Genomic DNA, 14,755 nt, shown 5'->3' with positions numbered 1-14,755 from the left:
CCGGCCGCGTTCGCGAGTTCCTCAATCCCGGAACGGGGAGTGACAGGTCACGATTCTTTACACTCTGCGAGAGGTTTGTTGCTTTACCCATAAGAGATCTTAACCTTGGTGCCAACCGGGCAGCTTTCCCGTCCACACTTCCTTCGGTGTGAGGCCCGGTATAAGGTCTAGCCAATCATGTTCCTCCGCTACCTCGAACACCCACCCTTTGTTGCATGCCCCGACCACGGGTCCACGTCGGTCCCATTATTCCTGTAGATTTCAAGGTGGACCCCGACCACGACAACGATGCTTGGGCTCTACCATACACTCCTACGCCGGTAGCTGCAACCCATCCTAGACCGCAATACCGTGGGGACTTAGGACTCCCCGGCCTCACCATCTTGCTCCTTCGGGCGACAAGTGTACTACGGACTATGCCGTGGGGACTTAGGACTCCCCAGCCTCACCAGCTTGCCCCCTTGGATTACAAGTGTACTACGGTAAAGCGCATCCGTTGATGAACGAGAGGTGGAAACACTTTTGACTACTCCGTCCCACTCCGGATCTTATGGTTAACACGGGTATTACGGCACAAGAATCACTTGGCGACATTTGTTGTTTAATCCTAGATGGATATTAACCCTTGCAATGGAACCTCCACCATATCAACACAATCCATGGTTCCATTGCCCACCACATAGTCATATTCATAGTTATGAAAGTAGTGGTTTTGGTTTTTATGCAATAGTGATAACCATAATACTTTGCAAGTAATTTGCTAGAAATACTCAAATGACATGAGCAAGTGATGAACTTGCACGAACACCTGCAAAGTTTTGCAGTTGGAAGGTATGGACTGACCCTTGTCCTCTGGTTCTGAAAAATAGCATCATTGTCCGATAAGGGCAATGGTTAAAGAAGCAATTATGCATGATTCCATTTTTAGGGTTTGTTCCCCCCTTCCGATGTCGTGATTATTTCATGTAAGAGGTTGATACTAAGAATAATTTGAGGATACTTGATTTAAAGTAAAATACAACCTTGAAATGTTGTCAAGGTGTTTTTTAAAGTCCAAATGCATTAGTGGACTTATTTTCATTAAAGAAAATTAGGTGTGTGATTTAAATGATTATTTAAATCATCAAAATAGACTTATTCTTAATTGTCTTCAAAAATTCTCTTTGATATTTTATTTGGGTAGAGAATTTTATGCTGATTAATTTTCATATTTTTACTTATTTTTTTAGAGCTGTATTTTATTTTATAAAATTCTTGGAAATTCTCATTTAAATGGGTATTTTGGAAATGTCCAAAATACCCCTCGGACTCCACTGTCAGGCGGTCGAGCTGGTTAGGTTGGACCAGCCCAGTGGGCTCGGTCCAACCGACCCAGTCGCTTCGTCGTCCTCCACCCCGTAACCCTAATTCCCCTTTCGGGCTCCCGCGACACCGAAATCGCCTCCGCCGTCGCCGCCCTGCTCCGGCCGCCTCCGGCCATCATCGGCGGCGATCTGGTGCGGATCTGGACCGTCTCTCGACGGTGGACATGGTGGTCCGCGTCGATTTGACGCCCGCGTCCACCTCGACTCTTCCCCAACGCATCTGCGCCTCGGCCGCACGGATCCGTAAAGATCCGCCGTTCGTCGGCGTCCCTGGCGCCGTGGTGATGCCGTGGAGATGCTGGCGTTGCGGTGATGTGGCGACCAGGCTTGGCTTGGCCTGGCGCCGCCGTCGCCGGGCGTGTGCCGCCGTGCCGCCACGGTCGTGCTCATCTGCTTCGCCTGTAAGTTTCTCCTCCTCTTTCCCTTTCCTCTATGCCATGCTCTAGTTACAAGCCTGCCTCTCCTCATGGAGATACTGGCACTGCCGTGCTGCTGTTGCTTCTGCGCCCCTGTGTGCCTTGTGCCAAGCCAGCCCTAGTGCTGTGCTAGCTCTTGCTATGCGTATGCTGCTGCTCTGTGCAATTGCCATGGATTACGGCTGCTTGTGCTATGCTATTGTGCTCTGTAGCTTGCTTGTTGCAATTCATGAACTCTTGCTCATGAGCATACTTGTGATGCTTTGCTTTATTCATTTATTACTGCTTGCTGCTATCTTGCTCTCGACTCTCCTGTGTGAGCAATTACTACTCCCTGGCTTGATCATGGTGCATGATCCTTGCCTTTGGCAAATGCCAGTGCTCCTGGTGTGCTATCTCTGTGCTATAATTCATGATCATGCTCAATTGAGCATTGTTACTGACTTGGCAGCTCCATCCCTTGATGGAGTGCTTATGGATACAATTATAAAGCTCTATTCACTTATCTGTGATGCAATTGTTCAATTATCTGGTTAATTTAATTATCTGGGCTTTGTGATGATACTATGCTTGGCTATAGTGATCTGTAGCAAAAGTAAGTGATGCTTTGATGATCAATTGATCATTACTTGCTTGTGAGCAAGTGTGTGCTCCTCTCTGTGACTCACTTGGTGTTCACCGGTCGTTGTTTGTGCTTCATACGGGCTTATCCTGGTGTGTACTTGTGGTTGGCTTAAGCAAGCTGCATTCTGTGCGAGTGATCCATTGGATCATTGCAAAGCCCTGGTGCTTTGATTTGTTTGTTTAGTTCACTTATCTGTATTTGCCTGAATTATACTGAAGTGGATAAGTGATGTGAACTGCTTTGCAGTTGTGATCATCCAATTAATTATGACAGGGCTAGATGGATGCCAACACTCGGTTGTGTAACCTAGCCCTCTACTGAATCCAAATGGATAATGATGTGTGGGTTCTTGTCTTGGTTGTAGGTTGAGGTAGCCCCGGCGAGCATTGTGATCTTGTCAAGGGTAGCTCCCTTCTTCCGTGGCTTACTCTAGTTGGTAATTGCTTGCTGGATTTGGGAAATACTTTCTTGGAAGAATCCTTGTGGTTTTTCCGGTTTCCTTTGATGTTGATAAACATGAATAGACACTTGATAGTCTACACGTCCGATGGTGTAGTGGCTATAGGTGCTAAGTGAAGCTGGTCGGCTAGATAGGATTATCCCTTGTTGGATTTCTTTGCTTATGTCACTTGGTTTGGCATAGCCAATGTTCCCGAGGTGCTTTCCTATTTGTTTCTCTCTTGTTCACTTGCACCATCTTGGCCAGTAGCCATATGATGACTCACATATAGGGTTTCTACCCTTGTTGGTGTGCTGGAGATCATGCTTGTGCAATTTATGAACAAAACCATCTGGTTTGTTCATGTTAAGGTGTATACCTCACTCCAGCTCCTAGAAATAGTGTGTTGGTGTAGAGGTTTTGCTTCTGTGCTGTTCTTGTGGTTGATTACTTGCCCTGCTCCTCCTGGTGAGCTTGATTCAGTACTGTGGTGAGTTAGCTGGTTGAACAGCAGTGGCTGTTCATGTGTTCTTGTGTTCTTGGTGATTTACCCTGTTGCTTGTCGATGAATGATCTAGGGTTCACTTGTTGGAGAGGCTTTTATATGATCTTCCTCTCCTTCTGCGGTCGACAACAAGGCACGGCAGCTCTGTGGTGACTCACCGGCTGTGTGTGTGTGGTGTGCTTGCATGCACACTGCCGTGTGAGCAGCCTATGTGTGTGTTTGTGCACCGATACTTCGAACTTGGCTTGGAGATGATCGGCTCGGCAGAGTTGATCCATATCCCCAATTTTTCCTTTCTTTCTAACCTGCCAAGTGGCTATGCCACTTGGCATAACTTGTTTTTGATGTGTTTATGTGCAGGTTCAATATGATGTTCAAATGGGCAAGATGATCTTCAATCTCAAGATTAGATGATATTCACATTGTAGTATTTAGGATAGATTCATACTTGTACTTTTCTTTTTATTTTCTTTTATTTTACAATTTCACCAATTCTTGTAATGTGTTGTAAAATTCATTTATTTCCATTATGAATATTGTAAAGACAATGTATCTTGTGTGTTAATTAATAAAGCTCAAAGTTTTCTCTAATGAGCTTTATTTTACTTTAATTACTTATATTGTTTATAATTTATATTTTACTTAATGAATTTTCTCACAATTGAATTTATGAGATATTCATTTGATGTTTGAATTTGAAATTCAAATTCAACTTAAGTTTGAATTCAATCATGCAACTTAAGTTATGATGCAAACTCTCCCCTCTCTTCTCAAAACCCTAAACTAGTGAAGTGAGTTGCAAGTTTGTCGCACTCTCGAAACCCTAACCCTGTAAGGTGTCGAGAGAGAAACTTGTTCCCCTTCGATGCAGTTTTTTGTTTAAAAGCGCGAAATTTCCCCAGAATTTACTATGAAATGCACATCCCTTTCTAAAATCTACCCCTCGATCGTCTCTAAACCTGGGATATTACACAACATCCCAATTGCTGGTGCGCTCCAGCGTGGCAATCTCCTCAGCCATCGCTAGCTGCCATTCGGGATGAGCAATGGCATCCCAATAAGTGGCCGGCTCAAGGAAAATATAAATACCATAGCGAGTGGGAGAATAGCGATCAAGCGGAGGGCGAGCCTGAGCACGAAGGTTATGAGTCAGCTCAGGCGGAGAGGCATGTCAAGAGAGGCAGCATCATCATCACGTGGACAACGGGAGTAGCGAAACGGGAAGGGAGGAATCACCGTAGGCAAGGAAGGAGACATCAGAGAGGAAGGTGGAGAGGGTGGTGAGGTGAGAGGCGAGGAGCTGGTGGGTGAAGACGGTGTGAGATCAACAGTGGGAGGGACTCGGGAGAGTTGGAACAGTAGGCATCGAAGGAGGGACAACAGGAAACATGAGAAAAGAGATGTCCTCCACAGAGTAGGTCGAGGATAGAAAGGTCGGGGTTCATCAAAAGTCACATCCCAGGAAATGTGCATCCGGCAACCAACGGGATCCCAACACCAATAGACACAATACTCATCACCGTATCTAAGAAAAACACACTCAACGGACTGAGTGGTCATCTTGGTGCGTTCACGTGGTGCTAGAAGAACATAGAAAACACAACCAGACAGATGGAGCGCCGAGTAATCACGGGAACGACCAGTGAGACGCTCGAGAGGAATGCCACCTGCAGGGCAGATGAAGGTTGAATATTGATGATATATGAGGAGGTCGGTATAGCTTCAGCCAAAAAGTGAGGAGGAAGAGAGGTGGCGATCATCATTGCATGAGCCGTCTCAAGCAGGTGGCGATGCTTGCGCTCAGCCACGCTGTTCTGAGCATGGGCGCCTGGACAAGAGAACTGAGCAAGAGTACCCTGATTAGCAAGAAAACCATGCAACATCTAGGAGATGTAACCACCAGCAGAGTCAGCTCAAAACTCACGAATCGGCGTGGAATACTGACTATGAACCATGGCAGAAAAGAACTTATATAGAGAGAGAACGTCACTACGAGATGTCATAGTAGAGCCAAGTGTAGCGAGAGAAATCATCAATAAAAATGACATAGTAGCGATGACCCCCCTTCGAAGCGAAGGGAGCCAGACCGCATACATTAGAATGAACCAGGTGATCAAAAGGACGTTGTGACACTGACTCGCTAGTAGGATAAGGTAACTGTGTCTGCTTTCTAAGTCTACAACCCTGGCACCGTAAAGAGACATCTCCTGAGACATGCCCCAGAACACCTCGACTAACAAGAGACGACAAGCGAGAAGCAAAAAAGATGACCAAGAAGATGATGCCACTGCTGAAAGGAGGAGGTAGAGGAAGCGCGAGAGCACGTGGATCTGTGGGTGTAGTAGCAGCAGAGGAAACACGAATCCAGTCGAGCTCCCAAAGACCCTGAGAGTCACGGTGTAGAGGGATAGACCCAACCATAGCTCTGGTGCGATGATCAGCATCAAGAATGACACAACAACCGGATTCAGCAAGCTGAGCATCCGGAAAGAGATTCATGGTAAGACGAGGAACATGAGAAACATCAGGAACCAAAAAAAGACGAAGTGGAAATGTTGCCGCGACTAGCAACAGAAAGAGAAGCGCCATCAGCAGTGAGAACATTAACAGAAAAATCAAGAGGTCGGAGAGAAGAGAGAGCGGAAGAATCATAGGACATGTGAAAAGAAGCTCTAGAATCCAGATCACACGAAGATGTACCTAACTTTGTGGACGGTGGGCGCACAGTGATGGGAGGACTAGTCACCGAACCAGTAGTACCCGTCGAAGAGGAGCCGGAGGAGGCAAGCGGGCGCTTAAGCCAAACAATATCTTGCTCGGTGAAGTCAATAGTCGAGGAGGAGGCACGAGGTCACGTAGAGGAGAAGGGCAAGGCATGCTTCTGGTAGCAATCAGACTCATAATGACTAGGCCTCCAACAGTAGTCACAAAAATGAGAGGAGCGGGAGCACCCTCCAGCACGAGAGGAGCAATCGCCAGTGCTAGACGGTGTGCGTAGAAGCAGTGGACTAGGACGCGGGGGTCGTGGCACACTGGTAGGCGGGACAAGAGCTCTAACAGCAAAGACACATGGTACTACAAGCAAACCAGCACCACACAGACGAGTCTCCTCAGCCCGAAGCTCAGACAACATCTCTGAGATAGTAACATGGCCCCGAGCAAACATTTGAGCACGTCAGGGCTCAAACACTGTACGCAGCCGAGACATGAACTCGTAGAGCCGCTGAAACTCCAAGTTAGACAGCACAGTCCGGCAACACGGATAAGTACCACTGATAACACTACGAAGAGAGTCAAGCTGGCGCCACTATGTGTAGAACTCATCAATAGTGAGGTTACTCTGCTCAAGAGTATGTTCCTCAGAGACCAGACAAGCATAGAGAATCAGTAGAGGGCTGATAAAGCCGATAAAAATAAGACCAAATCTCAGCGATAATAGTAAGGCTCAATCAGCGAGCGGAGGAGAGACCAGCCAGCAGAGGAGAGACCAACGGAACTAGCTCAGGCCCGCGCGCGTCGGCTTTCAGCAGCCGGGCCGGCCAGTAGCAGCAGCCAGCAGGGACGGACTCTGGCGGTGGAGAGATATAAAATTGTCCGACACGTTGGGGAGCAAATCTCAACAGCAAGCTCCACCACCATATACGGAGTATATATATCGGGCGGTGGCTAGACAGGTTTTTCGATTTCGATCTTATTAAGCGATATCACATATTCTGCAAATCTATCAGACAACAATGGCGCTCTCGGCGTTGAGGGCTCGTATGGGCATAGGCGCCGCCAGGATGGTCGTCAATGCCGTCGGCGCCGCCGGCAGAACAACCGGGAACAGCGCGATCAGCTTCAGGAGGACTCTTAAGGTCGTCGGCGACGACAGCACCATCGGCGGCTTCGGCAAGATCCGGCGCTTCTCTGACGTCGCAGGGTACCCGGACAAGATAACCGAGGATACTACCCGATTTGGCGAACATTGCTTGGCCGTTTACTTCACAGTGCTCCTCGCTCCCTTTGGGATCCTGCGTGGTTTGAGCTATATTGCTTCAGAACGACGTGATGCAACAGAGAGGTTGCGCAATCCTCGCTACGATGACGACATCAAGCAGGGCGACGTGCTCCAGTTCGGCGACAAGTACGTCGACGCCATGGATAGGCAGGACCAGCTGACCTCCCAATGGCGGGCGACGGACGACAGGAAGCTCGCCCAACTCGAGGCTGAGATCGCCGAGCTGCACGGAGCGGTAAGAAGGTTTGATTTCCGTGCGGAGATCACCGAACTACGCGAGGAGCTTCTCCACGCTGGAACCGCGGCCGAAGTGCTCGAGATCCGCAAGAGGTACGATGATCTGGTGGACAAAATCAACCGGATTGCTATCCAGTGGCGGCTAGCGGCCGATCTGAAGCGGGCTGAGTTCAACAGGGAGATCGCAGAGGTGCGCCGGAGGATCCAGGAGGTCGAGCAGGAGCAAAAAGAACTCTAAATGCTGCACCAGGTGGAGCAGAGCGTCCATGAAGTTCAGGTGGTAGCAGTTCAGTCTTTACTTCAGTTTTGAGTGCTTTGTAGTTTAATATTCTCTATTTGTATTCAAATTACATATGTTCCGATAAGATTTGTAACCTGGCACATTTGGCAGTTTTCGATGTCGATCATAAAATGCCAATTAATTTGGCCTGGAGGGAATACTATTTACTGGTGAAATCAGAACATATACCTTGCTACATTACAACCAGACTGACAAAACAATAAAGTTAGAGACTTGCATAAGATGCCAGATTAAAACCAACCGCCTGTCCGTTTCAAAAAGTAAATAAAAAACAATCGCAAGTTTTTTAGAGGTGGGCCTCATGGCCCTGCTTTATCTTAATAAAGCCTCAACTGGCAGAATTCAACAGCAATACAAAAAATAAACAATCGCAAGTCAGGATTCAGGTACTGATGTTAGACAAAATTCCTTCCCATGTGAAAAAAAAGAAACCGAAAAAATGCAGCAGAAGTACTCCCTCCGTCCATTAATTGATATCTAAATGCAGATGTATCTATGCACTAAATAGTGTCTAGATACATTTGAATTTAGACAAAAAAAACTTTTGACATCAAAAAATGGACAGAGGTAGTAACAAATACATGAGTCCTGCAGTGTTTTCCTGAGGTTTGATAAATAGCATACTTGCTGTTTTCGTGTACAGAGATTCAGAGCTAGTATGTTTGAACTGTCTGGTACCCTACACCGAAACAATCATGTCTAACTAATGGAATACAGTATACAATAACAAAGAGATTGTAGGATGATATTAAGGTCCTCATGAATTGCCGATGTCTACTGCATTTCAAGATTTCTCATCTGATCAGGTATACCTTGAATGGTTTGTGAATTGTCAAATAAGCTTATGAGTGCCTTTACTTTGAACTGCTCTCATGGCCTGGCTGCATATGCAGCAACTTCTGTCCCTCTTCGTCAATGTCTTCCTTGGGCTCAATCTTGGGAGCCTTCGGTTTTGTGGTGGATTGCTGGTAGAGAACGCCACCAGACATGCATATCAAGAGGCCAATTGTCCCCACAAGTGACGCATGCTTGTCCCAGATAAGCAGATTGATCACGACGGTCAGGAGCTTGTTCACTATACCGAGCACCGTAAATCCGGTAGCTGATATGGCCCGTCTGCAGGAGAACCCGAAGAAAGATATTGATAGTCCAAACAGGCATGACAGAGCAACAGGAAGGACAACATCAAAAGATAGCCAGTTAGTCATCTTGGAGCTGTCCACCTTCATCTGATCAAACTCTCCCATTATAAGGAGCTCTAGGGGAAACAACAGCAGAGCCTCAAGGTTGTTGTAGAGCACAAGGCCCCATGTGTTCAGCCCGATGGTCATGACCACGTGCTTGATGTACACGAAATCGATAGACATGCTCGCCAGATAGGCGATTGCCCAGCTGTAAGCAGTCACAGTGAACTGGTTGTCGGTGAAAACATAGATCACACTCCCACCAAGTATAGTGGAAAGTGAGAGCCATGTCTTCAATGATGGGCATGGTTGGTGAAGGTAAAGCGTCTCTCCAATGGCCACAAATATTGGAACAGCAGAGCGAAAGACAATGAAAGTGTCCACATTGGCATGCATCAAGAGTTCACTGTTTGTGAAGATGGAGATGTAGAACATAACAGCAGCAGGCAAGAACTTCCACATGGTTCTCAAATTCAGGCTATCAGGCTCAATAAGCTTTAGCTGTCCACATAGGAGAACTCCAGCAACACTAGTGAGGTATTGTAGAGCTGTCAGTGCTCCAGGGTAAGGAAACTTCGTGATTGCCCATTTGTTGATAATGGACAACAGAGATGCTGACAGGCAATAACCAGCAGCCACGCCATAGACTGAAGCGTGGTGCATAAGAGTGTTCCATGTGTTATTCCACCCTCCAGTTTTCTGTAAAGTAACTGATGCATCAGCTGCACCATCTTCTCTTGAGGGCTCTGAGAGATTAGACATCTGCAACATTTTAAAGTAGATTAATTAACTATTGGAAGTCATGTTACAGCTGCAAAAAGGGAGATGGAGGAACCCTTGATAGTTAGATGTCATATACAAATGTAGTAAGCAATGGACAGAGCAGAAAAGTACTGGTACAACTTTTTGTGCAAAGATAGATGACACACTTCATAACTCCACATATACTCTAGCCTGCCCCTGTATCTGGGTCTTGAAATCATTTTTCATACTACATAATATGTACAATATCCATTAAAATACTAGTGCTCATGTACATAGATGCCTGTTTTAGTTCTCAAACCCAGTAACTCGTACAACTGAGGATAATCAACATATTTTTACCAAATCCTAGGTCGTAGCTAGGATTGAGTATAAACTAAGACTATTTCTTCAACGAAGTACCTACGTCTATGAGACAACGGCACATATTTGAGAGAAGAAAAGAGTTCGAAAGCATGATCCATCATGTACAAGCAAGAAAACCTGATTTTCCAAACCAAATAATGGGTACTGAAAATCTGGTCCGTCTTATGTCGTCTCTTTGATCTTCTCTAGCAAACAATCATCCTCGGATTCAAGTTTCTGCTAAAGTACCAGAATAGCCCATAAAACTAGAATTTGGACATTTGGTTAGTTTGTGCTGACTCTGCACTTATGTTTTGGTATAATCATTAACGAATTACTGAGGTCGATCATGGTAGAGACTCGAACAGGTCAAGGTAGAAACAAAAAAAGAGCAGACAAGAAGTACTAAAAAGCAGGTTCCAACTTCCAAGAAATAGTCAACGGCAGAAAATAAAGCATTAGCGGCAGCAAAGAAACACTACATGAGAGATCTGGTAACATAACAAGGCAGCTGAGGAAACCAAGCCAAGATCAGTCAATACCTGGAACCGATTACTAGCCATGGTAGCGAGCCCAAACTCAACATCAGCAAGCGCTCTAGCACTGAAGCATGTATCGTTTTAAACAAGCTGGGCGATCAGGGGCCTAAGTTAGCAAGTATTATGCCATCCCTTTAGTCTTCTCTAGCAAACAATCATCCTATGAGCCAAGCTTCTCTTGAGGGCCAGAATTGTCCCTACAAACTACTCTTTCGACATTGATCTATTCATGCTGACTATGCACTTTCATATCTTTTGCTATGACCTTGAGCCAACTTATAAGGTTGATCATGGTGAAGGCCCGAGCAGGTCAAGGTAGAAACGAAAAGAAAGCACACATCATTTACTATGAGAACAGGTTCCAACCTCCAAGAAAAGTCAATGGCACAAAATGAAGCGATAGCAGAACCAAAGAAACACTTCATAACAGATCTAGTAACGATGCATACAAACAAAAAAACATTGCATCAGAGCTGAAGAAACAAAGCCAAGAGATCAAGCAATACCTGAAACCGGCCAGTCCGATTGCTAGCCATGGTAGCGAGCCCAAACTCAACAACAGCAAGGTCTCTAGCACTGAAGCATGTATCCTTTTAAACAAGGAGGGGGTGATCAGGGCCTAGGGGGGGGGGGACGAAGACCAGTATGCAGCAACCACCTAGCTAGGCCAATCAACTAAGCGCATATAAGGGGTATCGCAATGGCATTTTCCCACGACGGAAATGCTAAACATGGGAGGTCAAATAAGGTAGGAGCACGTCACAGGCACATTTCCCCGTCGCTATTAGCCAGATCAGAGGATGGGTAAGAAAAATCAGCGGTTTGTCCAAGTCAAGCAGCAAGACAAGGTCGCAATAATACAACGTGCTAGCTGCTACCCAGTTGATCACAACGAGCCAAGATTTGAAAATTGGCATAACGACGCAATACCTCGGGAAAACAGGGAAGCTTCTCCCCTCGCAGTCTGTTCAGGGGAGAAGGGAACTGGCGAGGAGATGCCTCTCCCTCAACTACCACGACGTGACAGCTCCTCCTAAACTCGCTCCAGTTTAAAGTAGTTACAGGCACACGGGGTGCTCCCCTGAACTCGCTCGGTGCTGACGGAGTGATGGGGCCTCGCGATCGAGCCAGCTCAACCAACTGTTGAGCCACATGATCGAAGCGCTGGAGTTAGTCGCCGAAACATGGATACATGTGACAGAAGTAATGCTAGACGAGAAACTGAAGATCGGTAGGTACAGAAGATGCAAGCCGCCGGTCAGGGCCACGGAATATTCAGTACAGTTGCAGGCAGTTTCGTGCTGAACTAGAACACGTCGCAGACTGTAATGTAACTGGCAGCCAAGATCGGATTTTGACGCCTGAGCAACAAAGGAGAGAGACGGGGATGGAACAGCTCGGGCGGGAGACTGACCTTTCGCGCGTAGAACTCGGATGCCCAGCTCCAGGAGAGATCCACCGACGGTCGAGAGGAGAGAGCGGGGGTGAAGAGGGGTTTGCCTGGCGACTGAACCACAGTGTGCGGCGGCGATGTATCTAGGTCAATTGGTCAATTGTTTTTGACGTGGTGGTCGCCGGATCTGGATGCTCGGGATCGGCTTGATTGATTGGGCGCTCGCTCAAGATTCAGCGGGGAGAAGATTCAGCTAGCTCAGAACGGGAAGGCGGGATTATGGGGATGGTGAATTTTCTTTCCTGTAGCTCTGACATCTGACCCGGGAGACGCGGGAGGAGCAGATTTCGAGGCTCCTCGTTTGGAGGCAAACGACCGGCGGAGACGGCCAAGCCGGCTGACCGGCGGGGATGCCGTTTCTATCCTATTCTAATTTCCCGTTTTCGCACTCCACGACGGATCTGGAGCCCGATGCTCGAGCAGTCGAGTGCCGGCGTTGCGGCGGCCCAGCCTACTGTTTGCTGATCCACCTTCTTGTTTTTTTATTTTTACAATTTTGTCCTTAATTGGAAGATGGATTCTTAGGAAAATATCGCATGATCCCAACTTCCACATGATACCACTTTGCAAAATACAAATTTAAAAGTTTCTAAAGATTTTTTTAAAAAAAGTTGAATTTTCATAACATGCGGTTTACAATCCTAGAAATTTCAGAACCAAATTCGAAATATAGAAAGAGAAACCAAAAAGACAAATTGATATGTGAAAAAGATAGTGGCTTTGGTGCTTTTGGTCTTTTTAAAGCATTATTCATGTTAGATTTGTCTTTTTTTGTTTTTCTTTGTGTATTTTCAATTTGGTTATTGCAATTATATGGGTTGTAAATGCACATCTTCTGAATACCTACAATTTTTTAGGAAGTTATATATTTGAATTTTAGTAGTGGTATTGTGGTATCATGGGATTCTATATACTCCCTCCGTCCATTAATAGATGTCCGGTGGTTCGTCTAAATTCAGATGTATCTATGCACTAAAGTGTGTGTAGATAATTTGAATTTAGAGAAACTTTTGACATAAAAAATGGACAGACATAGTACCAAATAAAAATTGTCGAAAATTGTGTTCATTTGAGAAGAAAACTTCCATTATTACTATGACTCTCCTCGGATGCTCCCACGGCGTCCATGGCAATGGGGTCTCCTTAGAGATTCTGGCCTAGATCTGCCAACATCCTTCTTCCTTGGCCATGGGGAATCATTTTAGGACACCATCTCCATCTCCAACCAGCTAGATTTCACCCATGGCAAGTCTTATCGTTACAAGATCTTCAATCTCTTTGCCACCCCCGTTCACCCTACCCCTTCCGCATCCGATTTCCATTTGGTGGTTTCTTTTGGTCGATCTGCCTTTCAACTCTTAGATATTAATGTCAGGATTACTCTATCTCTATGCTTGGGTCTGATCATGATAAGCTGAATATTACCCATTGATGGGATTCATAGCATAGATTTTTTTACTACGAGACATGAGCGAATTCAAGATCCAATCTAGAAATGAACGAATATCCAATCTATGAAGATGCGAGCAACGAGAAAGGGATTGAGATCTAAATACTCTTGTAGATAGCTAAGCGGAAGCATTAATAACATGATCGATGTAGATTTACTCCTCGCGATCCAATCCGATCAACGACGCAACAAATGGCTCGTTGGATTCATATGGATAATGTATACGACACCACAATATTGGATTAACTTATACAATGATGAAAAAAATATCACTTTCCACCCTCCACATGGCAAAGTCCAGGTGCACGTAACTCCTCCATATTGCCTTCTCTTGGCTCCTTTCAATGTGCTTTTGTTCATGAATGTCCAAAACACCTACAAACACATCATCATCAACAACAACAACAACATCAAACCCTTTTTTCTAAACAAGTTGGGTAGGCTAGATATGAACCCAGCAAAAACATAAGAAAACCAAAACAAGGAGAGAGAAGAAACAAGTAAACTAAGATTTCGGTTTAGGGATATTCCAATCCTTCAAGTCTTTTTACCGCCTCCGCCCATGTTAACTTTGGTCGTTCACTACCCTCCTTGTATTTTTCATACTACTTACAATTCCACTGTTAACCCGGTACTTCTAGAGGCCTTCGATGGATATGACCAAACCACATTAATAGGTATTGGACTAGCTTCTCACCGCCCGGTGCCACCCCTAGTCTATCACGTATTACCTCAAATACAATTAAAGGTAGTAAAATCCTGATAAAAACTAATAGTTGTGCAACAGTCATATGAAAATGAATGACAACAAGTAATCATATTTAGTAGATATAATAATTGCTAGATATAGCATGAGATGGGTGGTTTTATAGTCAACAAGTATGCTTAAAACACTATATAAAATCCACTCATCAACATCCCAAAGATTACACCTTGCTTGTGCTTTAGCAAAATGGTTGATAGTTTCATGCTATGATCTAGCTTATTAATGAAAACTTATGCCATGTATCCTTATATTTCTTAAAGCTCGGAACTATTTAATTTGTCCTTACGTAATACAAAATAAGCTCAATTATATGTAAAACCTTTATGCCCAATGTTCAAGTAAAACCTAATTTCGAGAGAAAAATTGTGA

At 45.4% G+C, this 14,755-nt stretch overlaps 1 protein-coding gene across 2 annotated transcripts; it reads right to left on the bottom strand.

The window, feature by feature from the left end:
* Nucleotides 1–8,476: 8,476 nt before the first annotated feature.
* On the bottom strand, nt 8,477–12,453 carry LOC124701804 (GDP-mannose transporter GONST3-like). Of its 2 annotated transcripts, none has more exons than XM_047233901.1 (2): nt 12,132–12,453; nt 8,477–9,833 (listed from the first exon to the last, which is right to left on the bottom strand). In XM_047233901.1, exon 2 carries the CDS (start codon nt 9,831–9,833, stop codon nt 8,742–8,744), a length of 1,092 nt encoding a protein of 363 aa, XP_047089857.1. In that variant the 5' UTR covers nt 12,132–12,453; the 3' UTR covers nt 8,477–8,741. The 2 variants fall into 2 exon arrangements, with proteins under 2 accessions (XP_047089857.1, XP_047089856.1); XM_047233900.1 differs by lacking the exon at nt 12,132–12,453 and adding an exon at nt 11,224–11,337.
* Between the last annotated feature and the right edge of the window lie 2,302 nt (nt 12,454–14,755).

This window comes from Lolium rigidum, chromosome 3 (assembly GCF_022539505.1).
Source record: "Lolium rigidum isolate FL_2022 chromosome 3, APGP_CSIRO_Lrig_0.1, whole genome shotgun sequence".
NCBI classification, from domain to species: Eukaryota; Viridiplantae; Streptophyta; class Magnoliopsida; order Poales; family Poaceae; genus Lolium; species Lolium rigidum.
This window is presented reverse-complemented; position numbering and strand designations above follow the sequence as displayed.